The sequence below is a fragment of the Papio anubis genome, chromosome 6, assembly GCF_008728515.1.
Source record: "Papio anubis isolate 15944 chromosome 6, Panubis1.0, whole genome shotgun sequence".
Lineage (NCBI taxonomy): Eukaryota > Metazoa > Chordata > Mammalia > Primates > Cercopithecidae > Papio > Papio anubis.
This window is the reverse complement of record NC_044981.1, coordinates 70036122-70059198: the sequence shown is the minus strand read 5'-3', so window position 1 is coordinate 70059198 and position 23077 is coordinate 70036122. Positions and strand designations below refer to the sequence as shown.

The following is a 23077-nucleotide window of genomic DNA, read 5'->3' as shown; positions in this document are numbered from 1 at the left end:
TCTTAGTTCATGAACTGTACAAAAAACAGGCGTGGGCCAGACTGGATCTGTAGGCTGTGGATTGCTGACCCTGCCATTAAGAATGCCCTGTATGGCCGGGCGCGGTGGCTCAAGCCTGTAATCCCAGCACTTTGGGAGGCCGAGACGGGCGGATCACGAGGTCAGGAGATCGAGACCATCCTGGCTAACACGGTGAAACCCCGTCTCTACTAAAAAATACAAAAAACTAGCCAGGCGAGGTGGCGGGCGCCTGTAGTCCCAGCTACTCGGGAGGCTGAGGCAGGAGAATGGCGTAAACCCGGGAGGCGGAGCTTGCAGTGAGCTAGTGAGCTGAGATCCGGCCACTGCACTCCAGCCTGGGTGACAGAGCGAGACTCTGTCTCAAAAAAAAAAAAAAAAAAAAAAAGAGAATGCCTTGTACATTTAGCAGCCAAGAACCTTGCTTGACTTTGGGTTTTTCATTTGTACTTAACGTAACATTTACTTTATAGTGTACCATTTTATTTATTTTACTTTTAGTAGGTTTGTGTTTGACCTGCTTTTTTTTTTACTCAGCAGTCTAAATGGAACAAAACTTTGTTTATGAAACTCAAATTTATTAAGATATTTGTAAGCAAAGGGAAACAAGAGAGAAAAATATAAAAGGAGTATGTAAGGGATGAAAGGAGATTTTTTTGTTTGGTTTTGTTTTGCTCAGAATACTTGTGTTTTCTGTGTAAATTGAATTTCCCCAATAGTTATTTTGCCTTAAAGTGACATTAAACTGTGAAGCAGAAACATTGTATTTTTAAATCTTACTTTAAGTTTTTAAAATTTTTTATTTTTATAGATTTAGGGAGTACATGTGCAGTTTTCTTACATGGATATTTTGGGTAGTGGTGGAGTCTGGGCTTATAGTATAAACATCAGCCAGATAGTGTATGTTGTATCCATTAAGTCATTTCTTATCCCTCACCTGCCTGCCATATGAATCTCCAATGTCTATTATTTCACTGTCTAAAAAATATTGTATTTTATACAAAAATTAGCCAGGTATGGTGGCTCATACCTTTAATCCCAGCTACTAGGGGGGCTGAGGCAGGAGGATCGCTTGAACTTGGAAAGCAGAAGTTGCAGTGAGCCGCGATCATGCCACTGCACTCCAGCCTGGGCAACAAAGTGAGACTCCGTCTCAAAAAACAAAAAAAAATTGTATTTTAAAGTTTTGTTTTCCATGAATTTGTGGGCGAAAACCCCTATTTCTCACCTTGTTTATCTGTAGATCAAAGAATGCTGAAGCATGAGGAAAAAAATTTAGTAAATTGATAAAGAGATCAAAATTTTCAGCTAAAAAAGTGATAATAAATTTAAATGTATTATTGCATGAGACTGAGTAGCAAAAGGTTGCCAAAAATAATTAAGCAGCAAACACTAAGTCAGGCATATATATATATATATATATAGTGGAAAATCCACTTTTTTTTTTTTTTCATAGAGAGTATTTCTGTACCTAGTTGGATTTCCATTTACACAGTACTCCTTTCCTTCAATGATTTTCCAAAGCTATTTGGTGAGGACAGATGTCAGAAGAGGCAGCATATAATGGTATTACCGAGTATGTTTAAAAAGTTAAGGAAAGGTTAGTTTTTGTGTATGCTTATTACACAATTTAAAAATAGCTTTGACTCTATTTGTAAATCAAACGGCCAGTTCTCAGGCTGTGCCAAATGCGAAGTCTTCAAACAAGGTTTCTTCCGAGTTGCTTAAGCAGCACTGGGAAGGAGAAAGCATCTGAAAGGGATTTGAGATTGACTGTCTCTGGTTATACACAGAAATGATTGGAGTTTTATAAAGTTGTCTATAAAAATGCTAAGAGGAACCTTACATAACAGAGTGTGTCTTTAGTTAGTGATTTAAAAGAGTGCCGTACTGGGTTTCAAGAGGTGGTGACCGTTTCCCGTGTCTGAATGGAGCCTCGCCAAAAGGGAGAAAAATGTTCACAACAATTTGCAAATACTATCTATTTAATTCTCAACCTAGCAACAGCAGAGAAAGAGATTATTATTCCTCTCTCATCTATACTTCCCCCATTCTCCTCCCTGCTGCTCCCGATTTTGTGTTTTGGTTGTGTAAATTATTTCTAAATGAATAGAACTTTCAAATAAGTCCTATGCTAGGACTTCAGAAGTGCCTAGGAAATTCCAAGCTGTATTTGTAAATTTAAAGGGAAGATCAGCAGAAAAAAATGTCAAGTACTTAAAATCGACCTTTTAATAATAACACATGAGACCAGTGAGTAGGCCTTAGATTGGATGTGTCCACACATCCTCTGAGTCGCTCCCTGGATCCAGCAAGAAATAGGGGTGGGTGGGACATCTCTGTCCCTACAGTATAGCGTTTGGGAAGAGTCCTTGTATTTTGTATTTTTATTTGTTTTTAAATAGAGATGGGGTCACACCATGTTGCCCAGGCTGGTCTTGAACTCCTTGCCTCAAGGGATCCTTCTGCCTCAGCCCTCCCAAAGTGCTGGTATTATAGTCATGAGCTGCCATGCCTGGCCTGGGTAGGACTTCTGTTTCTAACTCTGTATCTTTCTTGCATCGGTGAACAGATAAGGTCATGTGTCTGAGCATTAGGACCCAGGCATGCAGCTGAACTGCTCTTCCAACTTCTCTCTAGTGAGAGAATTCCTCAAAGATTTGACTTGATTCAGAGCTGCATTAAAAACAAAAGGCAAAACAAAAAACACTTCTACTATGAAATGAGATTTCCTGCACTTCAAATCTGTTTAGCTTGTTTTGAAGTGCCAGAATACTTGGCCTCCAATAAGTCAATGTCTGAGAGCCTCATTTGGATTGTAGATTCCCAACTGTTTTTTTGCTTTCTCCTTGCTGATGTCATTGGATTAAAATAAATTACCACCCCCACCCCCGTCATTCTTCATCTGTATACATTTGCTGCCGGTGGGTGGGTGGTAGCTGGTATCAGACCAGGGCAGGAAGGAAGCACATTACTTCCTCCAGTTATGGACCTAGCATAATAGTCAACCCCTGATGATTTATCCTAATACAATGAAAAATAAGTAACTCTCAATAATGGAGGGTGCTGGTTTGTTGGGGCGAAGCTCACTGCAGTTTGTTTCTATTTTATTCCAATGTGGGACATTGTGGTGGATGCTGCGTTTTAGGGCCCAGATCGCCCTTCAGGGATGAAGGACCTTTTCCCGAAAGCTGCTGGGAGTGTTGTGCCCAACTGCCTTCAGAGCCAGTTGCCTCTGATGATTATATCAGCTAGAGAATTGCCTTGCCCGTGGTGGCCTCCCTCCTGGGGATGGCCTGCATTATGTGACTGATTGATGTGGGGTATGAAGGTCCAGCCCTTTCGTCCCAGTTCAGGACAACTCTCACTGGCTGTGACTGCTTCTGAGCTGCCCTGGTGGATGCCTCTTTGGAGCCTGCATTGCAGCCCCACTGCTGTCTCCCTTAGTCCAGTTTCCCCCGTTCCCTTCTGCAGGTGCTGATCCGCTGAATACTCCTTAGTAAACCTCCTGCATTGTAATTACCATCTCAGAGTCGGCTGCTGTTTAATTTTCGTTTGAAGAGGAATGTTTCAGATCTTGGAATCAACTTCAAAACATGTCAAAACTGTGTAGTGTGAGGAATTGACATGAGTTGGGAAAGTGTTTAGTTTTTATATCCTTTTCAGAGTTCCTGTATGACACAAATTATTTTAGAGTTAGCTCCGCTGCTGCAGTGCTTAGAGTATAACTCTAAGTTTCTTCTACGGGCAACTTCATGGAAGAAGAATCCACGGGTTCTGGTGAGTGATAAACTTAGAGCTGAGGAGAGAAAAGAGTTCAAGATGACTGAGATTTTGAACATCTGTGATTGAGGAAGTGGTGATAGCAACATATACAAACAGGCTATCCAGTCTGTGGAACTTTTACTATAATCAAAAATATGTATAATAAAAACAATGGTGAGGCCCAGGGCTGGGACCGGTGGCTCACGCCTGTAATCCCAGCACTTTGGGAGGCTGAGGTGGGCAGATCACTTGAGGTTAGGAGTTCGAGACCAGCCTGGCCAACATGACAAAACCCTGTCTCTACTAAAAACACAAAAAGTCAGCCAGCTGTGGTGGTGCTCGCCTGTAGTCCCAACTACATGGGAGGCTGAGGCATGAGAATCTCTTGAACCTGGGAGGTGGAGCTTGCAGTGAGCTGAGATCATGCCACTACACTCCAGCCTGGGCAACAGAGCAAGACTCTGTCTCCAAAACAAACAAACGAAAAAGCAGTGATGAGGCACAGTGACTCACATCTGTAATCCTAGGGCCTTGGGAGGTCAAGGTGGAAGGATCACTTGAGCCTAGGAGTTTGAGAGCAGCCTGGGCAACATAATGAGCCCCCATTTCTGTAAAAAAATAAAAATAATTAGCCAGGCGTGGTGGCCTGTGCTTGTAGTCCTAGTTACTGGGGAGGCTGAGGCAGGAGGATCGCTTGAGTCCAGGAGTTTGGGGCGGCAGTGAGCTATGATTGTGCCACTGTGCTCCAACCTGGGTGACAGAGTGAGACCCTGTCCCCTCCCCCCCCCAAAAAAACTATGTATAATAAAACCAACAGTACAACTGATTCTTTTTTTTTATTTTTAATTTTTGTGGATACATAGAAGGTGTATATATTTACAGGGTGCATGAGATACTTTGAAATAGTCATGCAATGTCAACAACCACATCATAGCAACTGGGGTATCCGTTCACTCAAGCATTTGTCCTTTGTGTTACAAACAATCCAGTTATACTATTTTAGTTATTTAAAAATGTGCAATTAAATTGTTATTGACTACAGTCCCCCTGTTGTGCTATCAAATGCTAGGTCTTACTCATTTTTCTAACTACTTTTCGTGCCCGTTAACCATCCTCACTTCCTCTCTAACCCCTCACTACTCTCTCCAGCCTCTAGTAACCATCCTTCTACTCTCTATCTCCATTAGTTCAATTGTTTTAATTTTTAGCTACCACAGATAAGTGAGAATGTGCAAAGTTTGTCTTTCTGTGTTTGGCTTATTTCACTTAACATAATGACCTTCAGTTACATCCATGTTGTTGCAAATGACAGGATCTCATTCTTTTTTATGGCTGAATAGTACTTCATCATGTACATGTACCACATTTTCTTTATCCATTCATTTGCTGATGGACACTTAGGTTACTTCTGGTTACTTCCAAATCTCAGCTTTTATGAACAGTGGTGTAACAAACATGGGAGTGCAGATAGCTCTTTGATATACTGATTTCCTTTCTTTTGGGTGTATACTCAGCAGTGGGATTGCTGGATTGTATGGTAGCTCTATTTTTAGTTTTATTAGGAACCTCCAAACTGTTCTCCACAGTGGTTGTACTAATTTTCATTTCCATCAACAGTGTACGAGGGTCCCTTTCCTCCACATCCTCACCAGCATTTGTTACTGCCTGTCTTTTGGATAAAAGCCATTTTAACTGGGGCGAGATGATATCTCATTGTAGTTTTGATTTACATTTCTCTAATGATGAATAGTGTTGAGAGGGCCTTTTCATATACCTGTTAGCCATCTGTCTTCTTTTGAGGAATATCTATTCAGATCTTTTTCCCATTTTTAATTGGATTATTAGATTTTTTTCCTATAGAGTTATTTGAGCTCTTTATATGTTTTGGTTATTAATCCCTTGTCAGATGAGTAGTTACAAAGATTTTCTCTCATTCTCAGTTGTATCTTCATTTTGTTGATTGTTTCCTTTATTGTGCAGAAGCTTTTTAACTTGACGTGATCCTATTTGTCGATTTTTGCTTTGGTTGCCTGTGCTTGTGGGGTATTGCTCAAGAAATCTTTGCCCAGTTCAGTGTCCTGGAGAGTTCCCCCAAAATTTTCTTTTAGTAGTTTCACAGTTTTAGGTTTAAGTCTTTAATCCATTTTGATTTGATTTTAGTGTATGGTGAGAGATAGGGTCTAGTTTCTTTCTTCTGCATATGGACATCCAGTTTTCCCAGCACCATTTATTGAAGAGACTGTCTTTTCCTCAATATATGTTTTTGGCACCTTTGTCAAAAATGAGTTCACTGTAAGTGTATGGATTTGTTTCTGGGTTTATTGTGTTCCATTGGTCATGTGTCTGTTTTTATGCCAATATCATGCTGTTTTGGTTACTACAGCTCTGTAGTATAATTTGAAGTCAGGTAATGTGATTCCTCCTTTTTTTTTTTTTTTCTCAGTATAGCTTTGGCTATTCTGGGTCTTTGGTGGTTCCATAAAAGTTTTAGGATTGTTTTCTCTATTTCTGTGAAGAATGTCATTGGTATTTTGATAGAGATCGCCTTAAATCTGTAGATTGGTTTCAGCAGCATGGACATTTTAACATCGATAATTTCAATCCATGAACATGGAATATCTTCATTTTTTTGGTGTCATCTTCAATTTTTTTTATCAGTGTTTTATGGTTTTCATTGTACAGATTTTTCACTTCTTTGGTTAAGTTAATGCCTGGGTATTTAACTTTATTTTCTGCTATTGTAAATGGGATTACTTTCTTGATTTCTTTTTCAGATCAGAATTCTGCTGATTCTTGTATGTTGATTTTGTATCCTGCAACTAGACTGAGTTTATCAGTTCTAATCGTGTTTTGGTGGCATCTTTAAGTTTTTCCAAATACAAGATCATATTGGCTGGGCATGCTGACTAATGCCTGTAATACCAGCACTTTGGGAGGTGGAGGAGGTCCAGATCACTTGAGCCTGGGAGTCTGAGACCAGCCTGGGCAACATAGGGAGACCCTGTGTCTATTTATCTTTAAAAAATAAATTAATTAAAATATTATATCATCTGTGAACAAGGATAATTTGACTTCTTTCTTTCCAATTTGGATGCCCTTCGTTTCTTTCTCTTGTCTGATTGCTCTAGCTAGGACTTCCAGTACTGTGTTGAATAACAGTGGTGAAAGTCTTGTCGTCTTCCTGATCTTAGACGAAAGGCTTTCAGTTTTTCCCCATTTAGTATGATACTGGCTGTGGGTCTGTCATATATAGCTCCTTTATGTTGAGGTATGTTCCTTCTATATGCAGTTTTTTGAGGGTTTTTATCATGAAGAGGTGCTGAATTTTATCAACTTTTTTTGGTATCCGTTGAAATGATCATATGGTTTTTGCCCTTCATTCTGTTGATATGATGTATCACATTGATTGATGTGCATACAACTATTTTTTTTTTTTTATACTCAGAGTCAGTGCAGAGCAGTGGTTTGGAGCTCAGACCCACGAGACAGGTGGCCAGGGTCAGAAGCGTGGCCCCAGTACTTTTTCTCTGTGTGACCCTGGGCAAGTCATTTCACATCTCTGTGTCTCAGTGTTCTCATTTGTAAATTAAGGGTAATAATACTTAATAGTATTGTTGTGAGCTTTAAACCCATTAATATATGTAATGCTTTAGAACACTCTGTAGGTGGTAAGTACTATTATTATTATTATTTTATTCATATAACTAAAAAATTGCATTCTGTCTGATCTGTTGGTCGTTTTATTGTTGCTAAACACAAATTTAAGTCTTCTATCCCCTAAACTAGTTCTGTCCAATACAAGTATAAGTCAACTACATAAGTTATTGGAAATTTTCTAGTAGCCACACTAAAAAAAAGAGAAACAGGTGAAGTTAATTGTAATAATATATTTTATTTAACCCAATAATTTACAAATATTATTAGTTCAACATTTAATCACTATAAAGTTATTGACATGACATTTTACATTTTTTTTGGGTTGTAAGTCTCAGAAATATGGGGTGTATTTTACACTTGCTGCTTATTTCAGTGGCTCAATAGCCACATGTGTTTAGAGGCTCCTGTATGTGACTGAGCAGCTTTAAAGAGTTGCTAGTTAATCTTGCTCATTTCTGAAGTGTTCCAATCAACTGTTGCTGTGAAACAAGCCACCCCCAGATTTAGTAGATTAAAACAACAGTGGTTGATTATTTCTCACAATTCTCTTTAGCCTGTACACGCTAGATTGGTGATTGTTGCCATTATTTTTGTGACAGTTGTGAAATTTTTGAATTCCACGATTCCTTCTACAATTATTAGTTGGAATTCTGTGGTAAGGAATAACTCTTTCTTCTCTTTCACTCAGTCATGTATTTAATTGTGTATCAGCATGAACTCATAGATTCTTGTTTTATTCAGTAGGTTGTAACCCATTATTTATTTTAATATTCAAGTGACCCGACCATAATATTTTAAATTAAGAAAACACCCTCTCCACACATGCTGAGGTATCTGGTGAGATCAGAACAAATTCTGCTATATGGATGGTATTCTCAATTCCATCCACCACCCCCCCTGTATTGCAATGTTTAAATGTTTCAACCCAAATATTTCACAAAGTCTGCTTGCAGAGCCCCATGCTTCTCTTCACAAATGTTTTTACAGTACAAAATTTGCCCTGTAAATTGTCTCTCTTTATGGTTCCTTTGAAGGTTTTACCAAGTTTACTTGCCGAAATATCCTGGGGCTTTTCAATTTCACTTCAATTCAGTATAGAATATAATAAGTCTTTCCCATTAAAAGTAAGCTTAATGAACAGAAGTTTCTTCCTACAAGGTAAGATACTCCCAAAGCACATCTGGTGTATATCCAACGATATAAAATCAGTATGTTGAAGAGATATCTGCACTCCCACATCCACTGCAGGGTTATTCCCAATATCTAAGATACGGAGTCAATGTTAGTGTCCATCAATGGATAAATGGATAAAGAAAGTGTGCTGTATATACATAATGGAACACTATTCAGTCTTATAAAAGAAGGAGGTCCTGTCATTTTCAGTGACGTGGATGACCCTGGAGGACATTATGTTAAGTGAAATAAGCCAAGCACAGAAAAACAAATATTGCGTGATCTCACTTATATGTGGAGTGTGAAAAAGATGAGCTCATAGAAACAAAGGGTAAAATGGCAGTTACTAGAGGGTGAAAGGAATGGGGAGATGTCGGTCAACGGACACAAAATTCAGTTATATGGGAGGAATAATTTCAAGAGATCTAGTGTACAGCATGGTGACTATGGTTAATATCAACATATTGTATACTTAAAAATTGCTGAGAGTAAATTTTAATTGTTTCTTTCCACAAGTAGTTATGTGAACTAAGGCACATGTTAAATAGTGTGATTTAGCCATGCCATAAAGTATACCTCATTCCATAAGGTATGCATGTATCATCTATATGTGGTATACTATGAATATATACAATTATTACTTGTCAATTAAAAAAAGAATAAAACATTTTCAAAGTTAATTTATGTGCACATTAAACCCATCCTAGAATAATAATTTGCTAACCAAAAAAAGATCCAGAACAATGCTAAATCAGGATGCTGGAATAACAGTGTCAACTGGGATAATCCTGGTGAGGACTCATCTTGTCCAAAGAGCCCCTTGTGATCGGGCCAAGCCTCCTGGCTACTGTTCTCTTTCTGTCTGTGGTCTTTGCTCACCCAGCTCTTTGGTTTAGTAGACTCAGGTTGATCTCCACTGCTTTGCATTTGCTGCTCTTCTGCCTGTAACATTGTACCCCTCCTTGCTCATATGGCTAATTTCTCCATATCCTACAACCCTAGACACTGGCATCATTTTCTCTAGGTGCCTTCCCTTCATCCCTCCAATGTGCTCCTTGTCCTACCTGTACTACATGTATCTGTTCCACGATACTTCCTTCTTCACCTTTTTGAAACACCATGTTCAATATCCTGTTGTTTAAGAATCTTACTCTTTGCTTCCTACGATGACAGTTATTAGATGAACTGATCTGTGCTAGGTGGTAAGTGATGGTGCTGAGTTACTTATCTGTTCCTGAAAACATACTTGTATTTCATTGTGGCCCACTGGGGTGGTAGTCTTCAAAGTGGGTGTGCACACATCTAAGAGTATATATGACCATTTATAAGGATGGAAGTAGAAAATGTAGTACTTTTTATTTCTATTATTTTATTAAGCAAAGCTAAGAAGTTAAAGTTTTTCTCTTTTTCTTTTTATTTATTTATTTAATTTTAAGACAGAGTTTCGGTCTGTTGCCCAGACTGTAGTGCAGTGATGTGATCTCAGCTCACTGCAACCTCCACCTCCTGGGTTCAAGCAATCCTCCTTCCTCAGCCTCCCAGGCAGCTGGGACTACAGGCATGCCAGTATGCCTGGCTAATTTTTGTAGTTTTCAGTAGAGATGGGATTTTGCCATGTTGGCCAGGCTGGTCTCGAACTCCTGACTTCAGGTGTTCTGTCTGCCTCAGTCTCCCAAAGTGCTGGGATTACAGGTGTGAGCCACTGTGCCTGGCTATAAATTAAAGTTTTTCTAATGTTTAATATTTTGGTTGAGAAAATACATGTATATAATTTTATAAATCTAATTTGACATCGATAAGGTATACTAAGTGTTTTTATTGATGGAATACTCTATCATAAAAATTTGAAGACCATGTCTGTAGGGGCATACTGACATCCCCAATGGAAAACTCTTCAAGCTTTTTGACACTATAATAGCTAACATATATGAAGTGTTTTCTATGTGTCAGGCACTGTTCTATATGCTTTACCGGTATCAACACACTTATTCCTTACAACCACCTCATGAGATTGGTATGATTGTTAGCATCCTCATCTTATAGATGAAAAAAATTGAACTGGAGAATCAGGTAATTTGTTTAAGGACGGGCCAGTATGTATCAAATTCTTGATGTGGTCTGATTCCAGATGCCGCTAGCTTAACCCCTGCCGTGTACTGTGCTTTGCCCTGGTGCCTCTGCTCTCACCTGATAGACCCATTTGGCTTCCTGGAGGAGAGGGACCACGTCTGTCTTGCACATTGTGCTATTTTTTAAATGAATGAAGGAACCGGGGCCTATTCTTTCCCTCTCTCTCTTTAAAATCATCTTTTGCTCCATTTTATTTCCCAAGGGCCTGCCATCTTCGATAGGAACTTTGGACAAGTACTCTTTTATTTTTAACATGAAACCATTTTCCCCCCGGAGATAAATGGATCTGATGAGAAATTGGCATGAGTTTAATTAGCAGTCCTATGTATAGAAACTTTACATGAAGAAAAGTCTGCATCACCCTAGTACTCATGAGTCAGTTATGAGTCCCAGCTCACCCCTGACATGACTAATGCCTTCCTTTTTTCTTTTATCACGAGGCTGTGAGAACAAGAAATAAACTTCAGGCTACTACTGTACAGTGAAGTGCCCCGCAAGCACGTATGATCTTAAAATAGCAACAAGGGCAGCAGCACCATGACAACAAAAATAATAATGGCAAAGAGAAGCAGAACCTAATGTTTTTGGGTTCGCCCACTGATACCCTTTTAATCCTGATTTTTAATCATTTGGCACAAAGATATGTAATAACTTATTGGGTCTTCTGGGCATTTAAATGTTATTTTGGTTTGACCAAATATATTTATGATTCCATCTACACATATAAGAGTATTGGGAGAGTTTTGGAAGGTTTGTGTTCTATCATCATATTCAAATTGTGCTAACTCTGTTTTCTTTTCTGTTTTCCTTTTAGGCTCTTTTAAGACTCTGACTCTTCCATCAGTAAGTATTCATTTAAAAATTTTGGTTTCAGAAATATATTGCATCAGTGAGCTAAATAAATATTTCATTGGATTTTATGTCAATTCACACATTTCACATAAATTTGACTTGAGTTTAGTTCAGCCTTCAGATTATTTATGAATAATATTATTTCAAGGAGATTGATTATGAGGCTCTTCAAACTCTTGGCAGAGATTTTCCTCTTGTAAAATAGAGGACTTCACTGAAGGAAACTGGCCTGGACTATTAGCACAGAAATCTGTACTGGTCATAAAAAAGAATGAGACCATGTCCTTTGCAGGAACATGGATGGAGCTGGAGGCCATTATCCTTAGCAAACTAACATAGGAACAGAAAACTAAACACCACATATTCTCACTTATAAGTGGGAGCTAAGTGATGAGAACACATGGACACATAGAGGGGAACAACAGACACTGGGGCCTATGCAAAGGTAGAGGGAGGGAAGAGGGAGAGGATCAGGAAAAATCGCTAATGGGTTCTAGGCTTAGCAACTGGGTGATGAAATAATCTGTGCAACAACCCCCATGACACAAGTTTACCTATGTAACAAACCTGCACTTGTACCCCTGAACTTAAAATAAAAGTTAAAAAAAAAAAAAAAGGCATCTGGACTGGTTTGGTCCTACTTCTGTGGTAATGAGCCTTCTAGTGTGGAACTCTGCTCCTCAGTTTCCTTGTCCTTGAAAAGAGCAGTGCCATGCTGAGACATACTAGAACTTGAGGCAAAAGGAAAAATCAGTAACATTGACCCTGTCTTTGTTTAAAGCGTCGACTTTTTTGTTTATAATTTTTTGCATTAATTTTGGTATTTTAAAATATTGTATTAAAATATTATTTGCTTGATTGCTAAGTTTTTTGGTACCCCCTTAAATTTTGCACCTTAGACAAGTGCCTCATTCACCTCACCATAGCCCTGGCCTTGGAAAAGAGAATGAAGATACCATCTTTATCTCACAACATGTCCTGGAGTGCAATGAGATGTGGAAGTGTTGTAGCACTTGCTATAGAAATGGAAAGGGGTTATTATTTTGTTGAGAGAGTCATAAAACCTGATTATTAAATGTTTGCGAATGAATCTTCCTATAGCTTTGATTTAGAAGTTTATACTTTCATTACTATGCTTTGTTTTGGGGCTTTGCATGCTTAATGTACGGTACAGTAAACCACAGCATCCAACATCAGGTGCAATTTGATATATGTAATTTTCTGAGAACAGATGACTAATGACTTAGGCCCTGACACATTGCATACTTGATTAGTATCAGTATTACCTCATAAGCCAGGTTTGCTTATTACCTTAATTTTTTTTTTTTTTTTTTTTTTTTTTTTTTTTTTTAGACAGGTCTTGGTCTGTTGCCAGGCTGGAGTTTGGTGGCACAATCATGGTTCACTGCAGCCTCAATCTCCCAGGTTCAAGCAATCTTCTCACCTCAGCCTCCCGAGTAGCTGGGACTACTGGCATGTGCCACCATGCCTGGCTAATTTTTTATTTTTTGTAGAAACAGGTCTCCCTATGTTGCCCAGGCTTATCTCAAACTCCTGGGCTCAAGCATCCCTTCTGCCTTGGTCTCCCAAAGTGCTAGGATTACAGGAGTGAGCCACCACACCTGGGCCACTTAGTACCTTTTGAAAGTTACTTGTCAAGCACATTCTGAAACCATATTTATATTGGGGGGTTCATAGAGAATATTGTACTCTCAAACAATACTTTATAAAAATTAGTTAGTATGCTATATCTATTCTGTTTCTTACATATTATATTTGTACTTCCTTTCCTAAGAAATATACTGTTGCTAATAATAGAAAGCGGGCCGGGCGCGGTGGCTCAAGCCTGTAATCCCAGCACTTTGGGAGGCCGAGACGGGCGGATCACGAGGTCAGGAGATCGAGACCATCCTGGCTAACACAGTGAAACCCCGTCTCTACTAAAAACACAAAAAATTAGCCGGGCGAGGTGGCAGGCGCCTGTAGTCCCAGCTACTCGGGAGGCATAAGCAGGCAGAAGTAGGGGAAAAAACCCTAGAATCTTTGTGGCAATAAAACATTAGATTGCATTAAAATAACCTAAAACATTAGATACTGGCCCCAGGGCCTGTGTGCAGAACTTTGTTGAAAGGGTATTCCAGTGGTAAGAAGAAAATAAATCCTGTGTCATATATTTGCCCTATAGCATAAGGAGGGTGGGGTTTAAGCTCAGGAATCACAGCCTAAAGTACAATAATTGTCTGGTTTCCTCAAAGGAGTTTGCAGTTTCACATACCAGAAGTGTAGAAAGGCTGAAAGGAGAAGGTGGGGCAAGATCATGAGAGTTTCTTTCAGTGATACTAGTATAAACTGTACGTGTCTGAGCTACTATTAACTAGAAATTTGGCAACTACACTTCTTTTTTTTTTGTTTTTGAGATGGAGTTTCTCTCTTGTTGCTCAGGCTGGAGCACAGTGGCGTGATCACGACTCATCGCAACCTCTGTTTCCCGGGTTCAAGATTGTCCTGCCTCAACCTCCTGGGTAGCTGGGATTACAGGCATGCACCACCATGCCCAGCTAATTTTTTTTGTATTTTTAGTAGAGACAGGGTTTCGCCATGTTGGTCAGGCTGGTCTTGAACTCCTGACCTCAGGTGATCCGCCTGCCTCAGCCTCCCAAAGTGCTGGGATTACAGGTGTGAGCCACTGCGCCCAGCCTACTGTACTTTTTTTAAGTCTTAAGTATATGAAGTACTAACTCTCACATCCAGTATTTGTCTCTAATATTATGCCATTTCAATTGTATATAAATATAGCTATTATTTATTGAAAGCTTTATTAGAGATTATATTTTGGAGTGTATCTCTTTTTAGTAAAGCACGGTTTGAAAAACTTAGAAATAAAGTGTATGGACAAATTTGAAATGCTTGACAAAAAAAGAAGGCTCTGCATTTCAATGAGTTTTCAATTAAAGCAGAACCAACCTTTGGTTTTTCCCAGTGAGAACATACCTGTGAATAGAACCACCTTTTAAGTGCACTTACATTCTGACATTTGTAAATGTAATATTTTAAATTATTTTTAAGGTCTTTATGGCTTTTTAGTGTAAAATATAAATATTTCAAGAGTGTATTAACACAAATGTGTTTTTTATTTCTGATTTACTCATTGTACTTCAAGACACTAAAATAATCCTCAATATGAAGTAAATAAAAAACATAAATTGAGACTTAGTATAAATATTATTGTTTTGTACACAATATGGCAGAAAAACTTATTTTGTTCTCTTTGTCAAATGAGGGAGTAGTTTTATTTGATTAGAAATGTTTTTATTGTGTAAGTATAATTACTAATATATTTTTAATGGAAACTATCATCTTAGATTTCTCAATTTTATTTTGAAAAATTGTCTCCATTATGTTTAGTAACTGGCATTATTCCTGAAGTATATGAGGATAAATACTATTGTGTTGTCTCAGTTTCCTTATAGCAATGAATCCTTCAGAGAAGGTGAAATGGCTTTAGACAGCCCAGATTAGAATAAGTAATCCTTATTTATTGTCTAGCAAGAATGTTTTTGAGCATGCTTACCTTATGTATCCTAGGCAGAGAGCTATCATCTCCTCAGAGAGTTTGCATTTATGTATACACAAAATAGATGTGCATAAGTGAGAATCAACACACCCAATCCAGAGGCTGATTGATATTCTGTTGGTGAAAGCTTTGGGATATTGTCAGTTCCCAGACTCTTGTCCTGCTTTCAGACAGCCTCTCACTGTGGGAACTGCACCTTCCTCCAGCCCTGTGCCCTCTGGTCAAGGAGTCCAAAATCTCTGTGGGTAAATAATTGACTCTGTGTAAGAGCTGTGGAAGTCACTTATCAAGGAATAGCTTTCCCTCCCCTACCCCCACCAATTTTGGGAACCCTTTTCAATAACTGGCCCCAAGAAGGCAGAAGGCAATTTACCAGTAAAGATGCAGGAGCTTCTATTACCTCATGGTGTCCACTCTACTCTGGGCAGGTTATAACCTACTCCAGATCAGGCACAGAGAGAGAAACTTTCATAAAAATTGCTTAAAGTCAATAATCTTTTCTCCAGTCTCATTATGTGCCCCCATTGTTAACAATGGAGCACTGAGGTCTGCATTGACACCGCAAGACTCTGGAGCACTACCCAGAGAGCGTGGTGACACCCCAAGACATGTGGTGATGCCCCGTGCTTCGTACAGGCACCCAGGTCTAATGATTCACCAAGGCCCAATATTGTCATCTCTGGGTGGCCTCCCTGGGATTAACACTGAGTCTTTGAGGATCCAAAATTACCTAAATTTTATATATGGCAAGGTGGGGTGTTTAACAGGGAAAAGTAAAAAAAGCAAATTAGTTAAGGTAACCCAAAAGAGCAGCAAGATAGTCAGTAATGTTTCCCCTGAGTCAGTGTCAGCTCCCTGAAGGAGGGTGGACTAGGAGGTAGAATAAAATGTTTTTGGGCACATTTGTGTTTATTTTAATTCTTTGACCGTTTAGGCTGCTTACGGTTAATAGGCTTCTTTAGCTCTAGGCCTCTGTGTCATTAATTTGACATCAGTCTTCAATCTAGCATCTGTTCTGGGACCTCTGTGCCACTAAAAATGATAAACTTAAATCATGAAGAGCAATCCCATCAAATATATTTTTAAACATGAAATATTTAGAAGTCGATGCCATTTATAAGCATATTATATTCTGTTTCCTGTGCCAGGAAACAGAATATTATATGCTTATAAACAGAATATTATATATATATTTTCTTGTTTATAATATTAGAAAATCTGATTCAAAGAGTCTGAGGACTGAAGTATCACTTGAGAAAGTAGAATTTAAGCTTGCAAGTTCCAGGCTAGACTCTCTGCTCTACCAGGGAACAGGTCTTTGGTTCCTGTTGTATCCCATGTACCCAGGATAACCTGGTACACAAAGGGTGCTCAATAAATACTTCTTTAGGCTGGGTGTGGTGGCTTACATGTTTAATCCCATCATTTTGGGAGGCCAAGGCGGGTGGATCACTTGAGGTCAGGAGTTCGAGACCAGCCTGGCCAACATGGTGAAACCTCGTCTCTACTAAAAATACAAAAATTAGCCAGGCGTGGTGGCGCACACCTATAGTCCCAGCTACTTGGGATGCTGAGACAGGAGAATTGCTTGAACCTAGGAGGTGGGATTGAGATTGAGCCACTGCACTCCAGTCTGGGCAACAGAGCAAGACTTCGTCTCAAAATGAAACAAAGCAAAACAAAAAACTTCTTTATTGAAGAAAAGCAAAAATTGACACCAGAAGTCATTTGAAGGTAACATACTGATTGTTTTTCCTAACATTTTATTATTACCTTTTCAAATATAGAAAACATTTCATAATGAACACTCCTATATTTGCCACTTAGGGTCTACTATTAACATTTTACTATACTTGCTCTATCATACATCTATCCATCTATCCATCTACCCATCTTTCTATCCATTTATTAATTCATCTTATTTTTAAATGTATTTCCAAGTAAATTGCAGACATCAGTACTCTTCTCCCTAAATACTTCCTGCTGACCATTTTATTGTTGACAGTGGTTTCTTGCACTTTCTTCATATTCTTAACCACATTGATAGCATTCTGATGTCTGCTATTATTGGAAAATCCCCTTTGAGTTATCTGTAGACAAAACTTATTTGCAAAAATGAGTCAGGATATAGTTTCAGGACCTCAGTTTTAATATGAAAATCAACTAAAAGTCAAGCATGCTAGTTATCTATTGCTAAGCAACCCTAAAACTTTGTGTCGAACAACAATAAGTTATACTTTTATTACTTCTCACAGTCTTTGTGGGTGAAGAATTGGGAGCAATATGGTTGGGCATTTCTGATTTGGAGTCTCACGAGGTTGCAATCAAGATATCAGCCAGGACTGCAGTCATCTGAAGGCTTCCCCAGGGCTGAGACATTCTGTGAGGCAGCTCATTCACTAGGCTGACACGTGGTTGGTGGTGGTTGGTGGGAGGCCCTGGTTCCTCCCAATGTGGACCTCTCCACAGGCTTCTCTAGTGTCCTTACCACACCACTTTGGCTTTCCCCGAGTGAGTGATGCAAGCCAGAAAGAGAGACAACAGGGCAGAAGGTATTCTTTTTCTGACATAGCCTAATTCTAGGATTTAGAAGCAAATCGCTAAGTCTGGGGAATTAGGCTTCGCCTTTTGAAGGGAGGAAAGTCAGATAATTTTTGGACATATTTTAAAATTACCACATCAAGGTGTGTGCGTGTGTGTGTGTGTGTGTGTGTGTGTGTGTAGTGTGTGTGTCTGAAATGATTTTAATAAGAATATCCACCTGAGGGATTGTCGTGAATTAAAATGACATAGTGCAGGTAAACTGCTTAGTATGACTTTGGTCTGCTAATGCTAGAAGGTAGGATTTCTGTTGTTATTATTGTTGTTGTTGTTATTATTATTATTATTATTATTATTTTGAGACAAATTGTCACTCTGTTGCCCAGGTTGGAGTGCAGTGGCACGATCTCGGCTCACTGCAACCTCCGTGTTCAAGCGATTCTCCTACCTCAGCCTCCCAGAGTAGCTGGGACTTCAGGCGCGTGCCACCACACCTGGGTAATTTTTGTATTTTTAGTAGAGATGGGGTTTCGCCATGTTGGCCAGGCTGGTCTCGAGCTCCTGACCTCAGGTGATCCGCCTGCCTTGGTCTCCCAGAGTGCTGGGATTACAGGTGTGAGTTACTGTGTCCGGGAAGGATTTCTGTTATTCATAGTAGTAGTAGAAGTAGCAGCATCATCATCCCTCCCAAGACTATGACACATAGGCGCAAGATGCATTAGGAGAATGCATCTCAGAAAACAGGTTGAGAGAATATAGCAAGAAAACAAATTTTGTGCAAAAGAACCTTTCATCAGTTGACTACCTCAAATAGGGTGATCGTGGGAAAGAAGGTTGAAGGATGTTAGGTATTCTGACCTGCAATAACTGTTACGGAGGATGAATTTGCACTTGGAATAGGAAATGGCAAGGTGACTCCTGCAGAGGGAGAGCACTGGGTTATGTGTCCCCCATTCCAGGAGCCCTGTGATGTAATTGGAGAGCAAACTGCAGGATGTTAAAAGAGGGAAAACAAATTATTTAACTCCGATGCCTGGGAGGGGCAAAATTTCAACATTGCAGTTCCTTTTGATAATACTGTGTATTTACGTTTTTTATTCTAACTTGTAATTAAAACATTTTTGAGGTAAAATAATGAGACCTTGATGTGTGATCTCTTTTTCCCCCCAGCTCCCTCTGAACAGTGCAGATGAGATTTATGAGCTACGTGTAACTGGACGTACCCAGGATGAGATTTTATTCTCTAATAGTACACGCTTATCATTTGAGACCAAGAGAATATCTGTCTTCATTCAAACAGACAAGGCCTTATACAAGCCAAAGCAAGAAGTGAAGTTTCGCATTGTTACACTCTTCTCAGATTTCAAGCCTTACAAAACCTCTTTAAACATTCTCATTAAGGTAAGTGCCAGACAGAAATGAAGCAAGGAATTGTAGCCATCTTACTAAACCCCTCTGGGAAGTTCTGCTTGTGTTATTGACACTGGAATATCTTAGAATTCACCTAAGATAAGCTTCCCTCCCAACATGGAACTCCTCTAATAGGAAGGGAGGTGGTGCATGCAGCACTGGATTAAGAGCTCAGCCTCTAGAGTCGACCTGCTTGAGTTCCAGGCCTAGCGTCTTCATTGATTTATACAGTTGTCAAACATTTATTAAACTTCTGCGTTCCAGGCGCAGCGATAGGGCAGTGAACAGAAGAGATTAAGTCCCTGCTGACACTAAGTTTATTTTTCAGTTGGGTAGTAGGAGACAGACATAATAAACATACAAATATATATTTATAAAGGGACAGATATATATATGTATTTGTGTGGGTGTATGAGAGAGAAAAAGAGAGAGAGTTTGTGTTTGCTACTTTCTTTTTTTTTTTTTTTTGAGATGGAGTTTCACTCTTGTTGCCCAGGCTGGAGTGCAATGGCACGATCTTGGCTCACTGCAACCTCCACCTCCTGGGTTCAAGTGATTCTCCTGCCTCAGCCTCCCCAGTAGCTGGGATTACAGGCATGTGCCACCATGCCCGGCTAATTTTGTATTTTTAGTAGAGACAGGTTTTTACCATGTCGATCAGGCTGGTCTCGAAATCCTGACCTCAGGTGATCCACCCACCTTGGCCTCCCAAAGTGTTGGGATTACTGGTGTGAGCCACTGTGCCCAGCATGTTTGTTGCTTTCTCTAGGGTTGTCTGGGAAGACTGATTTGAGCAGAGAGCCAAAGGCAGTAAAAACAAAATAAGCCCATACAGAGGGGGAAGCACATGGAAACGCCTTGAGGGGGAGCTTGTTTGGTGCATTGGAGGAACAACAAGCTGGCAGTGTGCTGGAGCCCCAGGAGTGAGGGGACAGGTGCTAGGAGATGAGGTCATATACAAGTAGGTGGGTTAGGGTGGGGCTCATGCAGGGCCTTATTGGCCATAATAAGGACTTTGAAACTTATGCTAAGTGAAGTGAGAATTCACTGGAGAATTCTGAGGACAGACTTGATGTAATCTAACTTAACATCTTAAAAGGATCACTGTCAGCTCTAAGAAGAATAGATGCTAGATGCTAGCTGTGTGATCCTGGGTAAATTTATTAACCTTCTAGAACCTCAGTTTCCTTATCTAGAAAATATGTAATAATAGTAAAACCTCACGAGTTTTTATGAAGATTAAGTGAGATAATTCAAGTAAACCATTTAGAACTGTGTCTGGCACATAGTACATGCTCACTAAACGTTAACCATTATTATTATTTTAGGAACCCCTTTTGAAAGGTAGTAATTTTGTCTCTGCTGCTTAATACTCTGATGATTTGGAGGCACTGTGGTTAGCACACTGAGTGCTTTCCTGTGAGAATCAAGTTGAAGACAACTGAGATCCAGCTGGGCCTGCTTTTCTATATTTAAACAGAGAAGAACACTGGACATTTGATCGTTGCTTGGAAATAGGGTGACTAACATCCCAGTTTGCCTGGGATGCCCCTGATTTTAAAACTGAAAAGTCTTTGGTCCTGGGAACCTCCGTAGTCTCAGGACATTGGTAACTCCAAATATTCTAATGAATAACATAGTGTGGAAGGTAAAGTAGGCCTTTTAGTTTGGTATCTTCCTATTCTTAGTTTATTTGTTGTTATAAATTAAAACAACAAAACCCAATCAAATAAACATATATACATTTAACTTTGAGCCAAGATATGTTTGTAGCCAGTACCACATTGGTTGCCATGGTGCTCAATGCATATTTCTTGAATTGAACTAGCATTATTTCAGAGTTTGCCTTTGCTATGTAATGGAATGTTTATAAGGCAGGTTGACAGAGTGAATAGCATTTCTAAATTCATGTCACCCTCTGAGCAGAGTTGAACTGGCTCCATTCATACCATCCTTCATCATTTATCCACATATATGGAGAGCTTACTGTGTGCCAGAAAGTATGTGTACAATAGATGGTTTAATAAATGTCTGGCTGTCTGTGGGTGTTTACATTCAATGCTTCCTTCTATTGCAGGCAAATAAAAGCACTGCATAAATTACCTGTTCTAGACACTAACCCAGAACTAACCCTGCTGGTTCTGGATAGTCTGTGCATTTTCATAGTTCTGCCTCTTTGCACTGGTATCTTCCTTTGAACATTTGATTTGCAGATTCTTTGGGCTCTTCTGTGCAGTTTGGGACTTAGCAGACCACATTTGGCTTTCTGAAAAGGGCTCAGAGAGACATTCCTCTTGTTAGCTCTGGTACTGATAGGACCCTCTTGGTCAGGGCAGGGGAGTTTAAACTAAAATTCTACCTGGAACCCAAAGTGTTTTGGAACTGTGAGTGAGGGGTGGCCATGCTCCTGTCTCTGTACCTGGGAGGTGATACTCAAGGTGGACTGAGGTCTAGCTGCCTTCCTCCTTGTAACTTGCAGAGGCCAGGTGGGAGCACTGATGTGAACTCTTTCAGCTGAAAACTGACAATTGGTGTCTTGGCAAAACTTTTCAGAAAAAATTGGGACTTAGCCTAACTGGAGCCCCTGACTGAGACAGTTGTACTCCTTGGCGCAGCACCACCTGCAGGCTGATGTGGAGAAGTGCACTTGAGAGTTAACTTGGGGCCCATCTTGCCCAGCCAGGAATGGCTGCAGGATGTAGCTAAGATACTGACTGTCACAGCACATTCAGGGTGTTCAGCGTTGTTCTTGGGGACCGCGGGCCATCTTTGGATATTACTCATTTTGCATGCCTGGATAACTGGTCTTCTTAGGAGGGAAAGGGGCTTTGAGGCCTTTCGGCAGTAGAAAAAACATAACCTCTGTCTCCCACGCTTCTGGCCTCCTCTAGCCAATTTGGCCTGACACAGTGGAAATGAGTGCCTCTGACACTGCGGTGGCGGCTGGCATGGCTGGTTTCTGCTCTGACCTCTCCGTTCAGAAGCTGTTGGTACGGGTGAATGATCTTGTAGGGGAACAGGTGTTATTGGCTTGGGGGTATATCCTGTGACTGTGCCCTGACACTGTTTTGGAGCAGTGGTGGCCAACTCAGAATCTGACCCCTGGCCAGGTGAGGAGGCTACCTTATTTGAGTGATTTGAATTCTCTAATTCTACATGCTGGACAGACATGTCCTTCACACATAATCCAGAAATAGTACTCACGGACATATTCTCCAGCCAGGGAGCTTACTGCTTGAGACAATCAGGTACCGTGTGCTGTGTTGAGGCATCTGACAGAGATCCAGAGCCATCTAAAGGTGACTCGAAGGGCATGTGGGGCCACTCTTCCAGGATCTCTGGCCTGAAGCTTTTCTGACTGTGACGGGAGCATCGCTCATACTGTATGTGGCTGTGTTGTAGCAGCAGATGACCACATGTAAATGCTGGGCTCTGCTGTGACACCACCATGTTTGGCTAGTTCAAATCCTGATGTGCCTTGTAGATTTCTGGTGTTTCTGCATTCTCCCCCTCTGCCTTATTGATGAGAGTTAGACCTAGGTCCAAGACAGGCGTGGGAAAGCAGAGGAATTATCTCATTCACCCCCAACACTCCAGATCCCCCAGGTGCAAAGTCATCCATCAGGTCAGTTCAGACGTCATTGTCCAGGAGAAATGTATGCCCTCACTACCATAGTGTTTCAGTCGAATATGGACTTTCCGTTTTCCTACACTTCAGGTAACACCAAGAATTATTGTTGTTGTTATTTTTATCTGTGTCAGTCTGACAGAAGAAACACAATATTATATTGTTTTCGTTTGTATTTCCTTAATTAGTAGGCAGCATATATTTATTGGCTATTTGTATTTCTTCCTTTGTTCCTGAGCCTTTGAACTTCATAGCCTTCCCATGCATCATGCCGTGGCAGGCACAGTAGGACCAACTGCTGATTACAATGCCTGGCCCAGGAGTTTGCC

The 23077-nt window shown here is 40.0% G+C and overlaps 1 protein-coding gene across 2 annotated transcripts in view; it reads left to right on the top strand.

The window, feature by feature from the left end:
- Positions 1–23077, top strand: part of CD109 (CD109 molecule) — a 139846-nt gene that overhangs the window by 12612 nt on the left and 104157 nt on the right. Inside the window, exons 1-3 of one of the 2 annotated variants that reach the window (XM_009205539.3) lie at positions 1073–3798; positions 11558–11586; positions 18881–19111. In XM_009205539.3, coding sequence (XP_009203803.1) covers positions 3774–3798; positions 11558–11586; positions 18881–19111 — 285 coding nt within the window. In that variant the 5' untranslated portion in view covers positions 1073–3773. Of the gene's footprint in view, positions 1–1072; positions 3799–11557; positions 11587–18880; positions 19112–23077 lie in introns of those variants that run through there. The other variant, XM_003897811.5, reaches the window with a different exon arrangement.